General features: G+C 39.9%; 2 protein-coding genes and 1 long non-coding RNA gene across 3 annotated transcripts; 2 read left to right on the forward strand and 1 right to left on the reverse strand.

Annotated features, from left to right (window-relative positions):
• Positions 1–4,146: 4,146 nt before the first annotated feature.
• Positions 4,147–10,461, reverse strand: LOC140551812 (uncharacterized). The gene is made up of 3 exons (XR_011979284.1): positions 9,474–10,461; positions 7,265–9,083; positions 4,147–7,067 (listed from the first exon to the last, which is right to left on the reverse strand). It is a non-coding gene; the product is annotated as an uncharacterized lncRNA (long non-coding RNA).
• epd (ependymin) lies at positions 4,725–7,729 on the forward strand. The gene is made up of 6 exons (XM_072675507.1): positions 4,725–4,854; positions 5,258–5,292; positions 5,416–5,550; positions 5,808–5,994; positions 6,387–6,471; positions 7,362–7,729. The coding sequence occupies exons 1-6, from the start codon at positions 4,773–4,775 to the stop codon at positions 7,483–7,485; spliced, it is 648 nt and encodes a 215-aa protein (XP_072531608.1). The 5' UTR covers positions 4,725–4,772; the 3' UTR covers positions 7,486–7,729.
• On the forward strand, positions 9,489–19,175 carry panx1b (pannexin 1b). Its single transcript, XM_072675479.1, has 7 exons — positions 9,489–9,890; positions 13,235–13,362; positions 13,504–13,709; positions 14,407–14,612; positions 15,041–15,360; positions 15,568–15,739; positions 16,064–19,175. The coding sequence occupies exons 1-7, from the start codon at positions 9,710–9,712 to the stop codon at positions 16,144–16,146; spliced, it is 1,296 nt and encodes a 431-aa protein (XP_072531580.1). The 5' UTR covers positions 9,489–9,709; the 3' UTR covers positions 16,147–19,175.
• Positions 19,176–25,118: the final 5,943 nt, after the last annotated feature.

Consider the following 25,118-nt stretch of genomic DNA (forward strand, 5'->3'; position numbering starts at 1 on the left):
TTCTCAGCCATCTCTCCTTGACAATCCATGTAGTTCATCACGTAGCTAGCAAGCTAGTGCCAAATACACAGTCTCCCCTGCCCCCCCTCCCTGTCCTGTGCACGACCACAAACACCCCCTGTTGCTGATTGGGTGGAATAGTGTTGTGTGGTTCGAGCCGAGCCACTGTGTTTGTGAGTAGGAACACCATGCTCTGAGTAGGAACACCATACTGTTTTTCCAATATTTGTTGAATTTTACAAAACGTGCATTGAACTCGAATGAAGTCGAAGACAGCACCTTGAAGGACTACAGCAGCTCTGCGCGAGATTCCTCGGTCAATGTATGCTGTAGTTCCTTGTTCAACCACTAAATGAAACTCCGGAGCTTGCACACAGCTGCAGAAACCTGGTCAATCCATCATTTTTCTTATGTTTCTGCCTCGTGAGGGGAGCACAATAAAGACTTTTAACACCACGACCAACACAAGTACAGCAGCAACAGTCGAAAAGCCAACACAAATGCACAGAGGAAGTCATGGCATAATGGTTAGAGACATGGGTTTGAGACCGGAAGGTCACAGGTTTGAATTCTACCAGCAGGTAGGAAATGGGGGTGTCTCCTCCCTCAATTCATAGCTGAAGAGCCCTTAAGCAAGGCACCTGACCCCCAACTGCTCGCAGGGTGATGGAGTTTGCTGCCCACTGCTCCAGGTGTGTGTGTGTTTGCTACCATGAAAGGGACAAATGCGGAGAACACATTTCACTGTACAGTGATAAATACTTGCACCTTCACTTTTATATGTGGGGCAGTGGTGGCTCAGTGGTTAGACCTCCAAGTTATTGAAGACAGGGTTGTGGGTTCGATACCTGGGCTCGGCAAGCTGCCACTGTTGGGCCCTTGAGCAAGGCCCTTCACCCTCTCAGTTGGCTGCCTACTGCTCTGGGTGTGTGTATGGTCACTGTCCCTAGTTCATTAGTGTGTGTATGTTCACTACCACAGATGGGTAAAATGTGGAGATCAATTTTTTAAGGGCAGTGGTGGCTTAGCGGTTAGAGCTGGGCTATTGATAACATGGTTGTGGGTTCAATTCCCGGGCTCTGTTGGGCCCTTGATCAAGGCCCTTTACCCTCTCTGCTCCCCGGACGCTGGAGTTGGCTGCCCACCGCTCTGGGTGTGTGTGTACTCACTGCCCCTAGTTCACTAGTGTGTGTGTGTGTGTGTGTTCACTACCACAGATGGGTTAAATGCGGAGGACACATTTTGCTGTACATAGTACAGTGACAAATACATGCACCTTACATTAGATGAGCAGCCCTTTCCGGTGAGTTTCCACTCTAAGCTTCACAGTGCAGTTCTGCATGGGAATTCAAAGGCTTTTGAGCAGCTGGTGCTCAACAGGGTTTTAAAAGTGGTTAATTAATTAAAAGAAACGCTCTTTTCATCTTGAAACACAATGCAGGAACATTACAGAAACCCTGCACGATCACACATTACCAGGTTAATGCATCTCTGTCCTCGATTGGCATAAGCCCCAAAAACACAGATCCTCCATCCTTAAATAGCACGTATGTGACTGAGTGAATTACAAGCTAGGTTCAAGACATGCTTTACAAAAGAAGCCACTAAAGTAGTTTATTCCAAAATAGATATGCACTAAAGTAGTTAAACATATCAATGCATTTATCATGGAAAATTGAGATTTTTCAAATCAAACAAGTCATTAATTGAGTTCATTGAGTTCACAGGCACCTATATATGACTTTTATAACCCAGCCTTAAAATCAGACGCTGGTTTGGTTTCCTACAAGCTTAACAATAACCATCTGTGAATAGACACCCTGCCTCCTGTTCTAATGTATTCTTTGATATTTTCTTAATACTAACATTTGCTGTCAGCTCTTACTTCACACTGTCCCCAGCTGGTCTGAAATCTCTGTCGGTGGAGAAAACAGTCCGACCCCAAGCAGCGTAACTAAACAATCACCCCACAGTCACCTGCATGCAGACTTAATGGGGTCTGTTAAGACACAACACACTGTGACCGAAACACACAAAATCACACCACTAACATGACACAGCAAAAAGCACAGACTGCGACACAACCTCATGAATCAACTACAGAAAGACGCAACGCATCCAAGAGTCATACAGCCTGACAGAAGTAACTAATATACAATCATTATTATTAGTTACATTACATCCGTCCACACAATTACTGGTACACTGTTTCATGAGCCATGTCCTCATGTTTGGGCTTTTTGAACATCTTGAAGAATTTAACATATCCAAATGAAGCTGAAGAAGAAAAAGGTTACTGTACTTTACAGGGGAGCAGGGCTCCATCACATGTGGGGTACCACATTGACATGGATTTGTACCATGGATTTTGTATGTAGTTCAATAAGCACTGGATAGCTTATTTGGATCAAACAACATACAATAGTATTGACTTTACTGAGAGTTGTCCTTCCTGCACTGTCTATAAGCTCAGCTGTAGCTTCTGCATTCACACTTTAACTGTATGTCTTGGAAACATTTACATTATATTTATGGCATTTAGCTGATGCTCTTATCCAGAGCAACTTCCAGGGTTACTCATATTACAGAGGTGGGACAATGTAGTGTTAGGAGTCTTGCCCAAGGACTCTTATTGGTGTAGAATTGCTTAGTCACCCAGACCGGGAATCGAACCCCAGTCTCCCACATGGTGTTGTAGCTCACTGGCAGGTAGTGGTGTTATCTGTATTTCACTGTGCTGAAATACTTCACATAGCATCATTCTTCAAACCTTTCAGCTTTCCTAGCTCTCTGCGTCAGTGGAAAGCTACCCTGGTTTTTATGCTCTTGAGGAACTGGCAGTGGTTCTGTATTGCTTTACAACCAGCTTTCACAGTGAGTCTTATCTCACCTCAGCTTTGTAGCTAGCTGTAAGGCTAAGGTGTCTTTCTTGGCCTACCAGTCATTTTAAGTTACTAAGTTCACCAGTGCTGTTAATCCCAAGGTGTGACTGATGTTTCTATTGGTTTTATTCTTGTTTTTTCAGCCTCGTTTTAACTTGTGTTTGAATGCTCAGAAGCAGGCCTATGTATCTTATGCCTGCACTAAAGCAATGAGTAATCTTAAACACCAGGGTGAATTCAAATGTCCCAAACATTAATGTGCCCTGAAATGAGAGAGAGTGTGTAAAATGTTTTTGTCAACATGGTGGAACCGAAACCAAACAGTGAAATTCTTCTGAAGTCTTAAATGTGTTGGATTTGTTTGCTTTAAAATGTAAAAATCAAGGAGAAGTGACTTTGTCCAAAACATTATGCAGATTAAAGTGTAAAGTCCCTCATAATTATCTTATAAAACAGGTTTTAATATGTGATTTAAGTAAGCAAGACCCTAAACTGACCTTGTGACTGGTCAAAAAACCCAACAACTTATTTGATTTTTAAAACCTTTTATAGAGCCAGAAGGTCTCTTTTGAGCGTACAGTATATGTGAGGTAAACTTGAGGACACTCTTTTATCTGTAACTTTTCAACATGTGCACTCTGTTTCTGTTCTTTGTAGCTTAGTTATTTTTAGGAGTTAAGGATACATTTCAGGAATAATCTGACTGTTACACTATGCAGAATTGTCACCACCTTCAGCTTCTGACGTTGTTTCTAGCTAGTTACGTTAACTTTATCATAGCCTATACTGCTACTTACTGTAGCAGGACTAAAGTTGCTCTGGTTTGCAGGCAAGATACTAGGTGTTGGTACAGCAAAAAAAAAAAAAAACCTTGACAATTTTGAAACAGAAACAAAATCATCTGAAAAAGCCATTTGAAATTATTACAACCTCTGAATTTACGTATTTTGCAACTGAGTTGTATCCTCCAAGTTATTTTTAGGATGAATGGGATTTTTTTTCAACATTCTGTAACATGTCGAAATCATTCTGTAAAGTTTGTCCAACCTTGCAACAGAAGGGAACGAAAGGAGGCATTTACAAAACATGGAAAACTGGTTAAGCCTTGTAGTATTTTAGAGGATTCATATCCTTTTTTCTCATATTTCATTTTTCTCTTGAGGTCTATTTACAACATTACATCAGAGCTGCAGCAACACTCCTGAGAATATGCAAATGAGTTGGTTTTCATGATCAGAGAGAAAAAAATATATATATGTACATATATCAGAGAAAATTTATTTTCACAGTATGGCATGGCTTTAATACACATGACTGCATGGACTGTGCAGTGCAGTGAACAGTATTTCTACCTATTGTGTAACTATCTATTACTTTTTTTTATAGATATAACTCCTTTATTTAAAAAAGGGAAGGAAATGTGGGTTTCCTTAATAGAAGCACTTTAAGAGAAGGAACTTCTAGAACTTCAAGAAGGAGTGCACAAATAATGTACAGTCAAGAAAGGGTAAAAGTCTGAACTGCTGTTAGAAGGACGTTTCTAGTAAAAGCCGAACTTTCCAGTATTAACCGGCCTTTTGTTTTTACACCTGGGTAATTGAGGGCTTCTTTCGTTCATGAGTGTTTTGCTCAGCACGGCCCTGCAGCGAATGTCACCTTATGCGAACCGACCTCCTGCTGGGGCAGTGTTGCTAATTTCCCAATCACCAGATACCCCAGTGAATTGGTGCAAGGCCACACGAGCTTATGTTTGTTTGAAGAAGAGGCTATTTGATTGCCTTTGCTGGAGTGGAGGAGAGAGGGGCGTCTGTGGGACATTCTGTATAAATAGGGTCATCCGCAGAGTGGTCTGCTCTGTCTGGACCAGAGTGGGCTATCTGAAGAGCAACAATGCGCACAGTCGAGCTGTTCTGCGTGGTGTTCTGGTGCCTCTGCGCGGCTGCCTGGGCCTCCACCAGCCGCCAGCCTTGTCGTAAGTGTTCTTTTATTCCCTTGACTGGCTTTTTGCAAATAAAAAAAATACATTTAAATACTGTTATTTTACAATTTAATTTGTGAAAGAAAATACTATTATTATTAAATCTTCACTTAAACTGTGGTCTGCTTGTGGGTCCATGTTTCAGTTGCCTTCTCCGGTAACTGTACTTACATGTTAGTTTTATATTAGGTGCTGCACCATTTGTCACATATTTGTCACTGATTAAGATGTAACTTGGCATTAAGTTAGGAGCAAGGAATGGAAATGTGGAACCTCTGGTGGTTCTATGGACTTTAGGAGCTTACAAAGCTGACATAGATGTCTAGAACTAAAGATCAGAGAAGGTTGTGGCAGAGCTGCAATGGTTTCCTAACAGATTTCAAACCTCTTTTTCCAGAGTCACCTTCTATGACCAGTGGCATACTGAGTGTGGTAGGTAGACGGCCTAATGACTCAGTGTCCTTTAGAGTAAAAAATGTTAAGAAATGAACTCCAGTGAACTTCAGCGGAGTTTGTGAACATTATTTAACCTGAAGTCTGTATTACAACACACAGACTTCCACTGGCGGTCATGACATTGCCATGGGGGACTTCAGCTACGATTCTACAACAAAGAAGCTTCGCTTTGTGGAGAATGAAAGCCACTCGAACAAAACCTCCCACATGGATGTGCTCATTCACTTTGAGGAGGTAACACACTGTTGTTGGAGATGCTGACTCTTTTACCAGGGTTCCTTTTTCTGCCTTGACCAGTTTTCGCAGTACTTAATTCTGTGTGCAATTAGTTATTCATGTTGCAAAATACTGGCAATATAAAGATCATTTACAGTAAGAAACACAGGCTGATGAACACCTTTATTTCTATTGCCTGGTTTTAATCATCAAACTAACATATGTGTCATAACTGAGTGATGGCCCTTCTTTCTCTTTCTTACGGACATGTGCAGGGCGTTCTGTTCGAGATAGACAGCAAGAACGAGAGCTGTAAGAAGGAGACACTGAAGTATCGTCGGCACCCCATGGAGCTGCCGTCTGATGCCACTCACGAAAGTGAGACGTATCTGGGCAGCCCATCCAAGTCCGAGCAAGGCCTGAGAGTGCGCTCGTGGAATGGAAAGCTACCCGACCTTCATGGTCAGCATCTCTCTCATGCACCCCATGCTCATGCTTTCTTTCTCTTTGATATATGGTTGACTTTAGTGTCAAAAGAGATTTAAAATGTGATGTGTGACTTGGCTAATCTAGTTACTCATTTCATTACTTTCAGAATATATTTTGTGTATGTTTTGTGGCATTCTATCAGATGCCAAAAGATCATTTTAAAAATTCTTATCTATACCTATATTTTGGGGCCTATATTTGCAAATGTTAGCGGTAATCCCATTATCTGACCATTTCATTGGCCAGTTAAGTAATTTAGTAGAACATAGTCATATTCTAGTAATAGTAATATTTTTTTTTAATGACAGTTTAGTTTAATTAAATGAATATATCATGCTTCCTCATGTTGCTGATTTGGTTTGCAGCCAACTACACAATGCTGACTACATCCTGCGGGTGCCTGACCGTCTCCTGCTGCTACCATAGTGAGAAGACTGACCTCACCTTCAGGTCAGTTAAAACATTTAGAAGCGAATGGCACTTCTTTATTGAACACTGGTTGAAATCATAAGGATAAAGTGTCCAAAAAGGATTTCTGTCAAAAGTGAACTGCTTAACCCAATGCTAAGAAAGCTAACACTTCTTCAATTACAGCTAAAATAACTAATAAAAGCTAAAGCTAAGAGATGATATGAACATAAACTATGTCTGACACATAACATGCTGTGTACTAAGCCACTATTCTGAAATTGTAAATTAATCGAAGTTTATAGGTAAAAAAAAAAACACAACAGCTGAGCGTTAATATTTGCCTTTTAAGGCACTGAATTATGAGAAAGCATGAGCAGCAAGCCATCAAGGCAACTATATTTCATATATATTTAAATATATTTCAGACACACCCATAGTATTGACAAGCTAGACACCACACATCTCAACCAGAGCTCACTTACAATACAATACACATACAATAATTTTTATAAAAAGTCATTTTGCCAGTTTGGACCATGTAATCAGCATATCATTATTTGAGTAGATGCTGAAGAGAGGGAAGAGAACTTTGGGCTGGAGTTAGGGTGGCTTCTGCTTGTGGTAGTCCCCCCTCTCTGATAAGTTGTGGAGCAAGGAATGAGAGATAACAGAGATAACAGTGAGGAGATGGAGTGGTGGAGGGTTGTGAAGACTTGTCATGGACATGTGAACAAGTTAGAGATGGTATTAATAGGGTGTAATATTAGGAGGAGGGGCTGCAGGCATGTCTCTCCCCCCAAAATGGTAATTCATAACACCACTTAACACCTACCTGTAGCCAGCCATCATCTCAGTCGATGGCAGTGATGGCAGTGGTATGAGAGTACTGCTTTTAAACCATCTGCACCCCTGCTTCTGCCCTTTCTCAGTTTCATGAATGTGGAGACGGAAGTTGACGACGCACAAGTCTTTGTACCTCCGGCCTACTGCGATGGTGTGGCTTTAGATGATGCACCTGATGACCACAGCTTCTTCGACCTGTTCCATGACTGAGGGGGTTAAAAAGATATGAAGCAGCATGGCGAACACACAGGATGATGACACACAATAAGTTTTTAAAAACAAAGCCTTCCAAAACTTCATTATATCCACTTTTTCTTCTTTCCTATGAGCAAATCTGACATTTCTTAGCTCACTCGGCATCTCTGTTTTGAGTGACAGTACTGTTTTGTCTTTTTGTGACTCTGTTTCTTTTTTCTTATGAAGTCAATAAATGCTGAATAATTCACACTGAAAATCTTAATGTCTGTTTGTGACGCTCATCAGTCTCTTAGCCATTTCCCCTGAATATCACTTGTTAACCTGAATTTGAGACCAATGGGAATTATCTGAATTTCTTCACCAGAGCTGATCTGCATGTTGCCTATTCCAGTCAGTGAACTCCAGTTTCACTGCAGTACACAGTACAGAAAAATAAATGCCCACTTTTGGTTCCCTGAAGAACCTTTGAATGGACAGAGAATCAATTGTAAATAATATACATGAATTTTAAGAACCATTTAAGGGATTACAGAACATCCACTAAATGTAAAAGTTATAGGGATGATCCTTAACCTCATAATACAGAAAGTCTAGAAATAATAAAGAAGTTTGTAATAACAGGTCTGACCCGCCAGGCACACCATAGCATAGGAAGGGGTTGAATAAGCCCACGATTGCATTGTATTTGTACTACGGTATACTGCAGGAGGTTTTTTTTTTACTGACACTGCTGGGCATTGGCAGAAGAGCTAGGAAGAGTCTTCATTGTTTTTAAATTCAATGCAATGTTTTTTTTCTTGGGTGTGATCATTTGAAGAAATTTAACACTGGACCTTACCTGAGAGCATCTGCACAGCCCTTACATAGCAGACTCTGGTCCCCATTCCTCCTCTCAGCTAGTTATGACAATATTATATTATATACAGTGTGGCCAGGAGCATTCAAATCTGTTTCTCTCGTGTTGGTCTATTAATCTGTGAACTCCCACACATTCACACACTGGAAACCACACACTTTCAGTTCAGGGTAAATGTTTCAGTAAAACAAAACATTGGTTGAAAGCACACAAGCTAGTCTACCTCACAATGGTTAAAAAAGGCCTAGTCAAAGTCCTGACCTAACCCCTATTGAAATGTTGTGGCAGAACCTGAAATGAACAGTTCATGCTTGAAAGCATACAAAGGTCACTGAGCTGAAGCAGTTTTTACAAACGTCATCTGTGACACTAATTAACAATTACAACTAATATGCACAAATTCAGGAATGTAAAGAGGGCAAACACCTTTTCACGGTCCTAGTCCATTCTAAAAAACATATGGAACATTTTTTCCATATGGAGCATTATTCGGGCTATATATTCAACTTTAACTATGTATTAAACTATGTACAATAGAAACAGCAGCAGCGCTGGCACTGTACTACCACACTGTGGCATTCCAATACATTCAGCCTTCATAATGATAAGTTCAGTGGTTTCCTTTTTGAATACAACAATATAACAGTAAATAAAGGCCAGCTATTATTGTACCTTTGAGAAAGTGCATCTCTGTCTCCATCTCCCATCTGGAAGTAACTGCATAACCTTTCTGGAGGCCTATCAATCTGGTAACCTGGAATGTAAAGTTTAGGAGAGAGACGTTTTGGTCAAAAATGTAAAACAATTACCTGAAGAAACCCCGTTTTACCATCACCGTCTTCATCATCATCATCTTCTTGTATAAAACACATAAAAGTAATGGAGACCCCTGATTCCCATGGAGACCACCGGGAAGAAATCTGCCAGTCCCTACTCTACGAAACCAGTTCACATTAAACCTTACTGCTTAAAAATATGGTAAAGTAAATGGCATCCCCCTTTGTTGAACTTTGTAGAGACCTGTCTAAAACCCCACCAAGACCACATCTAGAACCAGTGCGCCCCTCCCTGCGCGACTGGGACCCAGTACTACTCTTCCATCTCATACGTTTACGGTTTCCAGGCTCACACACATCTGACTCACCTCATCATTAACAGGTTCAGCATGTGTGTTGAGCACTTCACACACTCGTGGTGTCGTGAAACGACGCAAAACCGCATCTTGTAGAAACGTGAGAGGAACAGACAGTGTCTCTGACCGTCCCGGGCTGGGGTTGGTCACCCCTGTGGAGGGCGTTCAAGTGGAACCTGCCCACCGGAACCAGCAGGCTAATGCACTGGGCACTAATATCACCGCTAATATTTTGATAGACTGTAGTCATGGCAATAGCGCACGTGGCGACGGAATACGTCTTTTCTGACTTTTTACTGAAAGAGCAAAACGAATCGAAATACAAAGGCGTGCGGCTGGACCTGGCTGCGGACAAGCTGGTCACTTTTATAGCGGTGGGACTCCCCCTGCTCCTCATTTCTCTAGCCTTCGCCCAAGAAGTGTCTGTGGGTGAGTCTGGAGCTGTTTTGGTGTATCAGTAAAGTCATGTCGTTCGTGTGTTTTTTCGCCTGAGAGCCGAGATTTGAACAACGCGACTGACAGAAGTGCCACTGAGCCGAGTTTCAGTTCGTGTTCCTCTGTGCGGTTTGGGCTTTTGTGCTGCTGGACAGACAGACATGACAGGGCACTTTCTAGCGGTGCCAAAACGATAGACTAAACATACAGATAAAAATCATGCCTGGTTCTGGCGAAATGGGTTAAAAAGGGATGCAACAACTCCTCCGTTGTTGTTTTCTTATATCGAAAACCGTCTGTGTTCCTCTACGGTTTTGGCATCTGTCGTGTTTTGAAGACCATCTTTCCCAGCGAAACCGTTACTGAACCCCGTTATCTCGATTCACTTTCGTTGTTCGGTGGAAAACAAACGGACAGTCCATTCGTACACATCCTAAATATTAATTTAACCATAAAAATTCATTTCGGTATTTGAACAGTTAGCTAGCTGTGGTATTATTACACGGTACTTTCTGCTTTGTGTAGCTTAACGGCTAATCCATTGAAACAAAGACGCGCGCGCCGCCGCTTCGGATTCAGTAGCTAAGCAACAGGGTTGGGGAATCAGTTCAATTTCACGAGTCGTTCTTTTGAACCGGCTCTTGTCCATGAATCGATGGATGTTTTCAGCATAGTATTGCAAGCACTACCTTGTTGTTGTAAGGTGAATCGTGAATTGAATCGAAGAACAATCCGTTACAATTTTAGCATCTTAAAAGCATAACACAAAATACAATAATTCAGGAATTCAAGATACGCTTTCAGAAGAGTACCGAAGCCAAAATGAACCGATTAAATCGGTTGCGTTGAAATGAACGAATCAGAAGAACCGGTTCAGTACAGCGAATCGAACTTTCCTAATATCCCGACAACAATGGGCAGACCTCTCACAGCAAAAATGATGCGTAGGAGAGTATGTGCTTTTAGATATTACATTTATCACTCATATAATTACTAATATTAAAGCTAAAAAAAAAAAAAACAATTTTGGACATTCAGCGGAAGCCTACTTTCCAATTAAAGTTGTATTGAAAATACACTAATACTTAGACACTCTGTAACCAGTAGAGGCGCTGTTTGTTTAGGAGCATCTGAAGTAGACGTACAGGGACCCCTGTTAATCTAATCAGTGCGCTCCAAAAAGCTTGAAAACAGCCTCTCTGGGGTTCATTTGAAAAGAGGGTGCTCATAATAACCAGTGGGTTTCTAAACAAGTGCCTTTAAACATACTTGCATCAAAGTACACTAAACAGAGGAGCGCAGAACAGGGACGTATGGCTTTTGTTAAGTTCACTTGTATAATAATGTACATCTCACTGTCACTCACTTGATCTGATGACCCAAACTACATTAAGAGGTGGGACATATACAGCCTCCTAATATTTAACCACATAACAACTACATCATCACAGCAGACATAAAAAGCATTTCCAGAAGGATCATTCTGACAGTACAAATCTCATGTGTAGACGAATAAAGAAATGCACATTTTATTCATTTAAAGGAAATGTTTGTCAAAAACGTCTACTAACATCATTTTTCACTGACCACAAGTGCAGTCAGTCAGTCTTGACATGTTGGGTATATATAGCGTGAGCTTTTTCAGGTAAGAATGAGAGCAGCTAGGTGATTATGCTAAAAAACACTGGATAAAGCCTGTCACCAATCTCATCTCCAGACAATCTTTCTTTCTTTCTCTTTTTTTTTTATAAACTAATTAAATAAACCAAAAAGTACATTGATAGAGCTTATTTAAGCATAGACTGATACTACGCTGAGGTAATATTGGAACTCAGAATTGCTGCCCCACCATTCAGCAATGCAGGGAAGTTTATTTTTGAGTTAATAGGCAGAATTAATTTTGACATGTGACGCTAGTAACTGTGCAACAGCAGACCAGCAGCTTCTTTGGCTTCGAAAAGTACAGATGACGTGTTCCTGAATGCTGATTATTTTCAAATGCCCCTTAAACCTTTTTTAAATGTTTTGAAGGTCTTCCTAGGGATTCGAAAGTAGGACATAGGTTTCAACACTTGCTTTGTCTTGTATGGACTTGTCCAGGGCGAGTCATTAAGTTCCAGTGCATGTATGAATATGAACCTGTTCCTGTCAATCACGATAAGGTCACAGCTTCCTCGCACCTCATCACAACTTAAAATAACTTTTTTTTAAGACAAAGAGCACTTAATAAGACTCATGAATTTAAGCTGCTTGCCTGCTTATGAGCAAATGCCTGGGAGAAATAAGTAAATGTGACTCCCTTTGGGGCTTAAAACATTTAAGTACAGATTTGCTCTGTGAGATGCAAGGAAATAATATTAGTATAAAATAAAAATATTAATATTATAATAGGGATCAGAAATATTAGTATTGTGTTTAAATTTGAATAATATATAAGTATAAGTATTATAAACATTTATTTGCATTATTTGAGCAGTTGTTTTTGAGCATGTATCATTTCTGCAAATAAATGCTCTAGATAGCAATATTTATATTTGGAATTTAGCCAGGTATTTGGAAAATGTTGTTCATGGTTTATGAAATACAAAGTAAATGTTAATTTACACATTTACATATATAATATGTAATTTACATATAAACACATATTTTCCAAAGCTGTATAACATATATCTTTAGGTGCTGTTTTGGCATGTTCAGCACATGTATTTGATACCATTAATGATAGCATTAACGGGAAACCTGCCATGTTTAGTGGCTTTGCCTACCTTGTGTGTATGTGAAGGCAAGCTCAGTACTGTTGTACTCCAAACAAGCTTTCTGTTTTTTGTTCTGTGCTGATGCCACAATCCATTGTAGGTTTTGGAGATTCTGCTGCATCTTAAATATGTTCTCCTGGATTCAAACCTGGTGACAGGGAAGGACACTGAAGTTATTGCAATGTTGATGAAACCGGTTTGAGATGGCTTTTGCTTTGACATGGCGCACCATCATGTTAAAGTACCCATCCAATGATGGGTCAATTGTGGCCATGAAGGGAATCTTTAAATAGGCTGTACGATTATACATGCTGTTGGGGCCAAATTCTGACTCTCATCCGTGTGCCTCAGCAGAAATGCAGAGTCAGCAGACCAGGCTACATTTGCATTGTAGACATCACAACTCTTGGTTCCTATCACCACTGAAAAAGTTCTGTACCACTGTGAAGGAATGAGATTCTGTACAGTAAAGCATTTCACACCAAATCACTTTGGTGGTCTGAATGACCACAAAAATGTCAAGTTCATGTAGTGAATGTGTAAATTAAAAAGTGAACATTATTTATTGCTGTGTTGCTTTAGGGTCACAGATTAGCTGTTTTCCACCAACTAACTTCACTCTGCGGCAGGCTGCATATGTGGACTCCTTCTGCTGGGTTGCTGTAGAGAGCCAGTCTACAGAGGATGGCTCCCCCCTTTGGCTGCACAAGGTAATACAGTTTGGTCAACACACATCCTGTACACACACACACACACAATAAGAATGTAAAAACATAGAAAAAAGGCAAGGAAACTATTTCCGATGAGGTTTTAACATCTGCTCCTGCCTCTCTGTATTATTTTCTCTTCAGTTTTTTCCCTATATCCTTCTGCTGCTGGCTGTCCTTGTGTATGTCCCCGCTCTCTTCTGGCGCTTCACAGCTGCACCTCAGCTCTCCTCGGACCTCAGCTTTATCATGGAGGAGCTAGACCGCTGCTACAATCGGTCCATCCGTCTCGCCAAAAGTCTGGCAGCCAGCAGTCCTAGTGGAAAGGACATCTCTGAGGATCCCCACAGGTACTGGCACATGTACCAGTATTACCAGTTCTACAAAAAAGCCTGCATATTACCCACAACACACAGCCCATAAATGTTTTAATGTGATCCCAGCTAGCAATAGAAAGATTTCCCAATACTAAAAATACAATAAATAAAATACAAATCAAACAGATGCATAATCACTCACTGGTATTTTTATTTTATTTATTTATGTTTAACTTTTACATTACCTTTTGAAACATGCCTACCAAATGTGGAAAGCCCATATTCAAACATGAAAATAAACAAATAAATGTAAAAAAATAAGGCTTATCAGAAACATTCTAAAAATGTTCTATAACCAAAACTGTAACATTAACTCTATACTTACCCAGATTTTTTTATCTGGGATTATGGGGGTGATCTAGATGTGCAGTTTGAATGTGCCAATTTGGAATTTCATAGCCGGTTACTATAACTGATAATCAATACTTTGCTGAAGCTAATACTAAAACCAATAACTGTATTAAAAATAACAATTAAATTACATTTTTTATAGAAATTCACATAGATGTATAAGTGTAGTGAGCATGAAACAGATCAAAACTATAAGATGTTGCACATTACATGCAGTTCTAAAGAAATGTAAAAACCTCACCACTGATGACATGACTATGCTCAGTAACAATGTCATCAAACATAATACCAACATTGACTTGATTTGTGTGTTTGGCAGTGGTCTAGAGATAGCAGAGGGTTGTTTTAAATATCCCCTGGTGGAACAGTATCTGAGGACCAAGTGTGGAACATGGACACTCGCGTGGAAGTACCTGCTCTGTCGCGTTCTTACTCTGCTCACCCTGTTGTTGGCTTGCATCTACCTGGCCTACTACATCTGCCTGGTGTCCCTTACTGACCAGTTCTCCTGTAATATTAACACAGGTGAGACCACTGTAAAGTGTTGTGCAGAATTGTAGGCACCCCTGGTCGAATGTTCTGGTACTGTAAAAAGAGTAAAATTATATTGTTTATATTGTAAGCAATATTGCTTACATTTGACCCATTATTCTATGCATAAGGCTTCTAATTCTGTGAGAATGCACTGCTTCCTTGAGATGTATCCACACATTGTCAATGATGTTTAACTTTTCGCTCATTGTTTCCATATGCATTAGACTTCTTTTTTTTGACACCTACTGATGCTGAATGTTATGTTGAGGGTGCAGGAAAGGTTTTCTGATTGCTTAAATGTAATTCTCAGTAACAGAAATGTTCACCAGGTATCCCCAACTTTTTGCAATGCCATACTTGATTAATTCAAAATAATGTATATGTGGGATTAATGGCTATTTGTCTGTGTGTGTTCATAGGTGTGCATTCAGGTGAGCTTGTGAAAGAAAGCTCACCCTCTTCAGTGCAGTGTAAGCTCGTGGCCGTAGGTGTGTTCCGCCTGCTGAGCAGTATTAACGCGTGTGTGTACCTGCTGCTGATACCAGCTGTGATATACTCTGCTCTGTCGCCTGCCCGGCCGCAACAGCGTGACTGTTTGCTGCGCCCCTACCGCCTCTTGCCTACATTTGGACATGCCCAGGGTCTACAGTTGGCCACTCGTCGCTATGACGACCTGAGCATTTACCTCCTCTTCCTGAAGGAGAACTTGAGCGAGCTGAAGAGCTACAAGTGTCTGCAGGTAGGAGTGTGTTAGCGGTGCAATAAATTCTATTAAAAAAAGGTTGTTTACGTAACATTTTACAGTCCTCTATAAAGTTCATTTTAGACACACTGCAGAAAGTGCAGAGGATAAGGCTTTTAGTGACAGATTAATCCATGATAAACAGTCAGTTGCTTTGCCAATGTGTGTTTTACATTATATCTGATGTGTTACTTATGTGTGCAGGTATTAGAGTTGCTGACAGAAAGGGAGAGTGAGAGTTTGGACACAATGTGTCTTCTGAGGACTCTTGGACAAGTGAGGACTGATTTGGTGGACAAAAAACTGACCCCTGTTAAAGACAGAAACAACGAAGCACCTCCTGTGACTGTAGAAGTGGACACTTTTAAGCTCAAAGGTAAGAGCAACATTAGTGTTATGGCCTATTCCTGATTTTTACACACACATGTGTGTGGTAGTGGTGGTGGTGGGGGGGGGGGGGTATGACCTCAAATCAGTATCCCAGTTTATTTTTACATATTACCTCAGTTAATTCATTAATGAACAATTATTACATGAGCTGCTGGAGTTGCTAAGTTTGCTCAGCATTTTTTTAAGGGGACAGTAAATGAACACACTCAGTGGGGAACTACAAGAGAGTATTAAAAGAGTAATAATTTTAACATTTTTAATCATTTCCCAGCACTATAATATATATATTTTGTGTGACTTTACCGTCTAGATGTCTCCACTGTGCTGCTGCAGGATGGGCAACAGAAACCTGACTGCAGCTGTGGGAAGGATGTGAGACAGAGAGTGGTCTGAATGTCATCTGTCATTGTATCTGGGTGTCTGAGAGAGAGACAGCTTGAGCTTGAGTTCACACCCTGTTGGATATGTCTTCCATATTGTGCATGCATGAACTTCTGTGTTTTTATGTGTACTAAAACTGTGATCATCAATCACAAAACCCATTTGAACAGAAAACTGCCTTAAATTGGACTGCTAGACTTGAATAGACTTGATCATGTGCTGCACTTATTAAAAAAAAAAGAAATGTGAGTTCTAGGTACAATCAGCATAGACAGCATAGTATAAATATGTTGTTGGTTCTTATGTCAGGAAGTGAAATATTCAGGGCATTGGTCCAGCCTAGGGCTGTGATGACAACTCAGTTTTCAATAATTATCGATTGAAATGCTTTTTACAATTCCTTTTTTCAATAAGGTATTTTGAAATGTTATTTAATTAAGCCTGCTTTTATTGGTTGACTTTTTTTACAACTCTTTGTTAAAGACAACTTTACTAAGGACAACATTATGGCTAATGTAATTGATGGCGACAGCCCTAAATTATACTTGTGCTTAATCCTCAGATTATGCCACAGACCCCTCAACTAACAAGCAATACAATCTCATTGTGAAAAACAGCATGGTATTTGCATGTATAACAAACATAGGAATGTGAATTATTGAGATATAAGCCATGGAGAAATGTGAATTAAATATTCAATAAAATTCCAATTATGACAGATATGCTCACAGTAATATAAATAAACTAACCAAATTCTTCCACCTGAACATTTATGGGGTTTTTTTAGGTGACATTTAGCCCAACACAAAACTGGACTGATTGCCTGACATAAATGGTGAGAAAGTGGACATTTGTTTTAGTGGCATTTGCTTTCTTTGGATTCTAGGAAACTTTCTTTAAGAGTTTGCTTTTTTACCTACTTGTCTGAGAAGCTCATATTAATTTGAACCTCAAAAAGTTTTACAAACAAAACAAAGGAAGAAATGCAGTTAAATAATAAATAGTAAATAGTAAACATCCATATTTCCCTCTTTCAGTCATGCGATGGAAATGATGGGTGCAAACATTAAGACAATTAATCATTTGATCAATTAATCAATATTGTGTGATCAACATTAATAATGTTGGTTAGCTTAACATGGTTTAACGTACTAAAACAAACTAGAAATACCAAACTTCTCTTACTGATCATGAAAACTCAATACTGATGGACAGTTCAATTAATAAAGTCACATGAACAAACCATCCACAAACTGCTCTTATAGGTTTTAGTGGGATTTGATGAGAATAAAACACCATAGTATAAAAATGAGTACTTTATTTTTAGATGTCTGTTTGGCAATAGAGTATACTTATTATCAGTGGAAACAAGAGGTGTTTGGTGCCCCTATGTTATCGTTTTAGTAAATAAACTATTTAAAGCCTGTTTTTTATAATGGGTGTAAATGGTAAGCTTGTTTCATGATAAGCATTGTAGGATAGCCCTGTTACAAATTCAGTTAGCATACAACTTATTAAGTGTTTATTATATTGATATTCTCTAAAGCCAGATTGAAAGTATTTCCCCTCTCTTACACACCTACGAAACCTGTCAAATAACAGTAGAGTTGGATCAGGTGTGTTTGAGTAGGAAAAGAACAAAATAGTAGAGCACAAAATATGGCCTTCCTCCTGCTATACCAACATGTTAACACCATGGTTGCCAGCTAACGCTCGGTGCAGCCAGTAAAATGACCTGCCCTGGCAGCTCCTACTCAACTGCACCTGCCAGGGCGAGGAACAGTTCAACTTTTTTAAGTATACAGTACATGATTCTCTGGGGAGCTTGGGAAGTAAACCAGAAGGATTTAACAACTCCAACTGCTGTCTTGATGACTTCACACATGGGTTTTGTCTCATAAGAAATCAGACAACCCATCAGGTCAAATTCTTCCAGCTTCCAAATTTTTTCCAAGCTTTTTACCCTGATGTTTTAGCTGCACTTTTATTCTCTTTACCAGCTACCAACTCATTATTTACAGAGAAATCAACACAACGTTACTCATGGGTAAGTCATTAGCAATACACATTTTAAAAGGAAAAGGTGTGTAAACTTTTTAGTACTCTCCTCATGGATTTCTAGTATATCATTATAACTAAAAAATAATAAACCTGGTTTGGTAAATCAGTGCTTGTTGATGAGTTGGTGGTATGGGCTATGGTGGTTGCCCATTAATGTGCTAGTTTCCACAGTTTAATCCAATCATATTTATTTGAATAGCGCTTTTTACAACTGCCGTTGTCACAAAGCAGTTTTACAGAATCATTTGTCAGTGGCGACAGTAACAAGCTCCCTCAGGGCTGGAGGAAAAAACCTTGGAAGGAATCAAGACTCACATCCTCCTCTGGTCAGAACTATTTATAAACTATTGATAAAGGTCACCAAAACACTGCATAAGCCTGTCCTACTGTTCAGGTGTGCAACATAATCTTGCGGTAAAGTGCCTCCCTCAGGACCTCGCTGAAAAAAGCGCTGGTAGATGGCCGGTGCTCCGGTGCGTTCATCAACCCAAACGGCATTACAAAATATTCATAGTGGCCAGATGGGGTGATAAAGGCCTTCTTCCACTCATCGCCTTCTTTGTTGGCTATCATATATTTTATGTGCTATGTAGGTCAAGTTTGGTGAAAATCATGGCCTTCTGTAGCATCTTAAAGGCTAAAGTCATTAGGGGCAGGGTGTAGCGAGTTGCCCTCCCTCTCTTGGGGGCAAGGGGCTTGAAAGCAAGATTTCTTGCACACGGGCCCCTAAGACAAGACAGACCAAGCATGCCAAATCTATGTGTGGGTTATGACACTGGAGCCAGGGGAACCCCAACACCATATGCAGATCAGGAGCATTGATAAAATACAAGCTGACTGGCGATGTATTGGCTGATCTGCAGCCTGATGGGATAGGTCTGAAATGCGACCACCCCATGGTCAAGGGGCCGCCCATCGATAGCCAAAATGGGCAGTGGTTTGTCCAAGGTCACCTGGGGCAGACCTAGGCCCCTGGCTAAGTCAGTCTCAATAGTATTCCCAGCTGCTCCTGACTCAACGAAAGCTCTAGAGGAGGAATCCCCGGCATCCTCCAGACTCTCCTGCAATTAGGAGACGGTAAGTGTGGTTCAAGTCGTGGTGCCTCTACCACCACTTCCAGAACAACCACCTGAGGGGGGGCAGGCACCTTTTAGGAAACAGCAGCAGCCTGCTGCAAGGCCTCTATGAGATCCTGCAGTTTTTCCTTGGCCAGTTAGAGCAACTTTGATCTGCTCAAAGTCTCTGCTGGATCCATAACTAAGACAAACGGAAAATGAAAGTTGGATTTGAACCTGCTGCGTTGCTGCATTGCATGCAGTGCAAATGAAGTGAGTCATGAAAAACTAGTGAAAAAAACAATTAACCACTGTCACAAAACACAGCAGGAAAAAGAACAAAGGATGCCAGGGGAACACTGGCCAGCCTAAGATACAGGGGTAATGGAGAACTAAAAAACAGAACTGGTTTCCCACCAAAATGAACAAACAGGAAGGATATTTGTTTCCTAAAAAGAAGTACAAACCTGAACTAAAGAGGTTTCCCAAATACACAGAGAAATCAGAAAGAGAGAAAGATGATACTGGTTTGGGGAAAAGACTTGAGTTTTGAGAGGAGTAAAAGCTCAGGGAGAGCACAAATCTCGACCCTTGTGACCCTAAGCTTGTGGCCCAAACTAGAGTCAAAGACACAGCAATGTATGTCTGTGTCTCTCCCTTTATACAGCTCTTTGCCCAGGTGTTGGGCGTTGGGCTTGATTGGCTCCAATTTGGCTCTGGTGGACGGAGGTGGCCTAGTCCTGGAGCCTCTTACATTTTCTTCTTTTTATTTTAACTTATTTTGTGTACAGCATTCTTATTTACATCTTTTTTCCACATCTTTGACAAAAAGACAGAATGGATAAATTATAAATTGTAAAATGGAATGATACATTTTCTAAAAAAAAGCATCATGCAAAAAATGCAAAAAAATGCTTGAAAACATTACATCCCTATTAGTGTGTCAAACGGATTAAGAGAAGGTATTACTGAGCATAGCAAAACAGCAGATCCCTTATATAACATTATTACTCCAGACAGGATTTAACAACAAGGGGCAACATAGGAAGGGTTAAGGGTTAATCCAAGGGTGACGGAAGTGAAGGAGGATGAATGATGGATGGATGAGACGAACAAAACAAAATACATAAGAACAAACAAACTTAAGCACAAACGATCAATCAAACAACAACAAAAGGTATGATTTTATGAATCTTGCTAACACATAATTTTTCATTGTTGGACTTTTGTTTGGTGGAATGGTTTTGGTTTGTGGATTGGCTTTGAAGAGTTACATCTTGTGCTAATCTTCAATGTAGAGCTTCAATAAATGGTGTTTCCAAACTAGGCCTGAGGTAGTGTATTTGTTTTTGAGGGATTCTGATGAAGTTGATTTAGTAGGTTTTCCCATTAAATAATGCTAATATTATTTCTTGATTTCCAGTTCATAGGAACAATCATTTTATTTTTTGCAATTTTTAGCGTTATGAAGGGTATTCTATGATTTTATTTTGGAAAATATGTCATTTTGATTCTTGACTCAGCCCCTCCCCCAACAACAACAGCGGTAACACACCAGTCTTACCACCAAACACACTAGCTGATCAGCTCATTGATTTATCAGTCTACTCATGCTTTAGCAGAGCTCAGTAACACTGACTGTTTACTGTAAGACAAAATGTTATGAGCAGCAAAACTATTAACCCATCAAAATGTACAACCTAATTTGAGACAAAGCCATGCTTAAGGTACTCCATACACCCTGACCTTTGCTCAGTCTTTTGATTGCTGTCTGATTCTATACTCTTCTGTGGAGGTGTAATGCTAGATTCCTATTCTGTAATGTACATGTTTATTAAAATTACAGTGTAATACAGTGTTTTTATAGCTTTCTGGTTCTCCATCTCTACCAGGGAGTTAGGAAAAAGTGACACTCCTTCTCCATGATGAATTTTATGAAGTCTCATCTCTGGCGAAGACGGGACTTTTCCCACGCTGTTCAGACTGTGGATGGAAAAAGTGCCCTACATATTGTTGTTGTGTTACTGTTGTGTGACTTGCGTGATCTACTGATCTACTGAGCTAGGATGTCAGGAGCTGTATGCTGTATGATAGGGTCTCCACATGTAAACACGTCTTGGGTGAATATACTGACAAACACGAGAGGGTTGCATCTCTGTTTATGAAAGAGATTGTCCTGCAGGCTTTTTTTGTGCAGAGACCAGCAGTCAGCATAAGATGCACCTGGCCATTAATGTATCCTGGAAAAGAATGTCATTCTCTCTTCAGGTAGGGGGTGTGAAACTACCTCAAGTGGAGGAGTATTTTGTCGGTTGCAGTTTAGGTGTGGCAGCTGCAGGGGTGAAGAAAAAGATGATCCACAAAGCACAGCTCTCAATTTAATTGAAGACAATCTGTGTGCCTATCGTCACCTATCATGAGGAATTCTGGGTAATGACTGTAAGATTGAGATTGTTTTCTGGACTGACTCTGAGATTCCTTTATGATAAAGTCCTGATATCCAAGGGAGGCTTGGAATAGAGCTGCTGCTCATTCATGTGGTGGTTCCGGCATATGATAGGAATGCCCCCTGGTTGCATTCCACTGAAAGTGTATCAGACAACTGGGAGGAAACTAACAGGAAGACCCAGGACCATCTGTAGGGATCATATCTCCTGGCTGGCCTGGGAGAACCTGGGGATTGCCCAGTAGGTAGTGCTGTTGCTGTGCATCCTGGATTGCTGAGCAGAGCTACAGGACATGCCACACAAGTTCAGTACAAGCATTACATTTCCCATAATGCCCCAGCATCTTCCCAAGGCTTGAACAGCTAACACTTTTAGTCAGTTTTTTTCCCCAAAATAATAAAAAGTCAGGCACGCACCAGCAAACCAATAAAGGCAGTAAGGTATTCAAACTAGCTAGTAAAATGGGCACTGATGATGCAAAATGAATGTTTTAGGTATAACCAATATAACAGAATAAACTCATTTGCAATGTGTCGTTTATCTGTATTTCTGGAGCTATATTTGTGGAGGAACACAGAGAAACACTCATTCAGAGAGTTTCCTCTATAATGGAGATACTGTTCACAAACTGTTTACAAAGCCATAAATTGATTAGCAAGAAAATGTTTGATAAGATCAAAGATGCAAAACCACATCAGAAACAAATAAGGATCTTGTACACCACTTTCCACTCAGGAGGACAGGCTATGAAAGCAGAATTCTATAAAATCCTTAAGGAGAAGCTGCCTTTCTTAGTGGATGAACTGGAGGCTGGACAGAGCCATGCTTAGAGGACCTACGGCAAATCACCTGATTCTTTTGATAAACTGCTATAAGGGACGTTCTGCAAGTACAAGTGCTTCAATAACAATTGTTGCGGCATATGTTATCAATGGTGTAAAAACTAGTTTATAATTATGATGACAAATCTAATAAAAGCATTAAACCAACCAATAAAGGCAGAGCTCATTATACAAGGAAATCAGTGTGATTAATTCTGAGGCAAATAAAAGGGTTTTTAATGGGTGTGTAAAAAGGCATCTGAGCATTCCTTGGCCCAACTAATTTACACACTTATAATTTATACATCAGAGAACATTAAATACTAATTAGCACAGTCTCTGCGTCCTCAAACGTTCGCCTGTACTGTTTAATAGAGCGCCAGCCATTTTTCCACCTCCCTCAAAAATCTCCCTTGGCCTTTAACACAGTTAACATGTCTGGAAGTCTCTCCAACATGGGCGAAAGGCTAGTTTATCTTGGCCAAAATGTGTCACATTTGTGTGAGCCTGCATGTCTGCCGCAGCAGAGTTTAGATTAACTCTCGTTTGATTGGTTTCCTTATTAAAAAAGACAGTTTTTCAGCTGGAGTTAAACATTTTAAACTTATGTGAGTGGAAACTCTGGTAAGTATGTTTAGTTGATTTATGGGTGTATTCTTAAAGGAAAGGGTAGTAACCTTTTAGTGTGTCCCAATTCAGGGAGCTGCATCCTTTAGAGGTTGTATTTAAAGACTGACTGTGTCACAGTAGCGCGACTAGGCTGTCCCATTTAGAAAGCCCCTTCATATGCTGCTGAGAAATACGTCCTTCTTTTCCATGGTAATGAAGAATCCAACGGGTGGGTCCTAACCCAGCCTGCTATTCACACTCCCGCATTTTGAATTGAACACATATTACACGCATTATTTTTTTCCCCTTATTTGCAGGGATGTGTATTTTGCAGCAGTGGTTAAATGTCACTCGCAGTTCCTGTGGTTTAGTTTGGCCACACATGACCTGTAATTTGAAATGCCAACATGGTTCAAGAGCGCTGATCAACTTGCCTTTATCATCGGTAAAGCAGACATATTTAAATTTTGTTATGATCATTTTTTAATAATAACGAGTCTTTTTGGTTTAATTTAAGTAGTTTATTTGCATGTTTCTGTTTATTTTTAAATACAAAACTGTCCTGCCTTTTCAGACTCTGAGATCTTACATCAGGGACGAGAACACCTGCCTACAGCTGACAGTGAGTGTATGATGGTTTCTGTTTTTAAAAAACCTGTTAGGAATTGGGAAAGTCATGTAGTGTTAGCAGGGCTTAGGCCTAATGTTGGCTGTTTTTCAGAGACCAATCACCATTGTCGGATTTTACACACAAGAATTCATTTAAAAATGACTTTTTTTTTTAGAAAGGTTGTGATACAAAGACGCGTGGCTGAATAAGCAGGATAAAAACCTCTAATACTGTGCCTTTTCTGTACTTTAAACTTGGCTAGGGTAAACGTGAATATTTATTCTCATTATGTCTATGGTTACAGTGCTCGTTATAGCACATATTGATTTGGACAGGCTTGAAGAGCAGTCACTGTAAAAGTCATGTTTACAAAGTTACTTATACTGCTTCTGCTCCAGGCTGTTCACATTATAGGGTGTTATTAATGTTATAATAATAATAATAATAATAATAATGGTTATTAGCATTATTATTGACCAATCTTGATGTGTTAACAAGCTAACAATCTATTTTTGGTTTACAAAACATTTTGCCAGTACCGCTGTGGAGTGTCAATGTGCTCTTTCGCAAACTTCATGTGTGTAGCAATGTTCTTTTAAGTAAGCAACAGCTTCCTTCGTGGTGTCCTGCCATAGACACCCTGCATGGTCAAGGTTTTATGGACTGTAGACTCAGGAACACAGATGTTAGCCTGTACCAATGACACCTTCAAATCTTTGACTGTCACTCAGGGTTGTTTCTTTACCTCATTGATGAGTCTCTGTTGTGCTTTCGGGGTCATTTTCACTGGGTGCCCAGTCCCAAATTGTCTTCATTTGTAGATTGTTTGCCTTCCTGTAGACTGGTGAACTTCTAAAGTCTCTAAAATCACTTTGTAACCCATTCCAGCTTTATGTAAATCAAGATCCTCTGAAAGCTCTTTTTGGCAAAGCATGTCCCACATACATGGATCCTTCAAAACGTTTGAGTGATTTTTATCAGTCAGAGTAGCTCTAGTCCACACCTTCAAACTCATTTTCTTAAGAAGACTTCAGGTATGCTAACACCTGACTCCAATTAGATTTTTTTATGATCATTAACTCAAAGGTTCACATACTTTATCCACTAGCACTATGAGGTTTTAGTGGTTGTTCTCAATGAAGACATGAATGATCAGAATTTTTTGTGTTATTATTTTAGGCACATTATATTTGTCAATACTTGGATTAAGATCAGATCACATTTTATTAATGCAGAAAACCATTAAAAATTCCAAAGGGTTCACATACGTTTTCTTGCCACTGTATTCCACATGTTTTACAAGCAAAAACACACCTATTGCAGAGATAAATGCTGTTAGCCTAATGTTTTATTTTTCAATATGTATTCACTGTTTTTCTAG

The sequence above is a fragment of the Salminus brasiliensis genome, chromosome 1, assembly GCF_030463535.1.
Source record: "Salminus brasiliensis chromosome 1, fSalBra1.hap2, whole genome shotgun sequence".
Classification (NCBI taxonomy): Eukaryota; Metazoa; Chordata; class Actinopteri; order Characiformes; family Bryconidae; genus Salminus; species Salminus brasiliensis.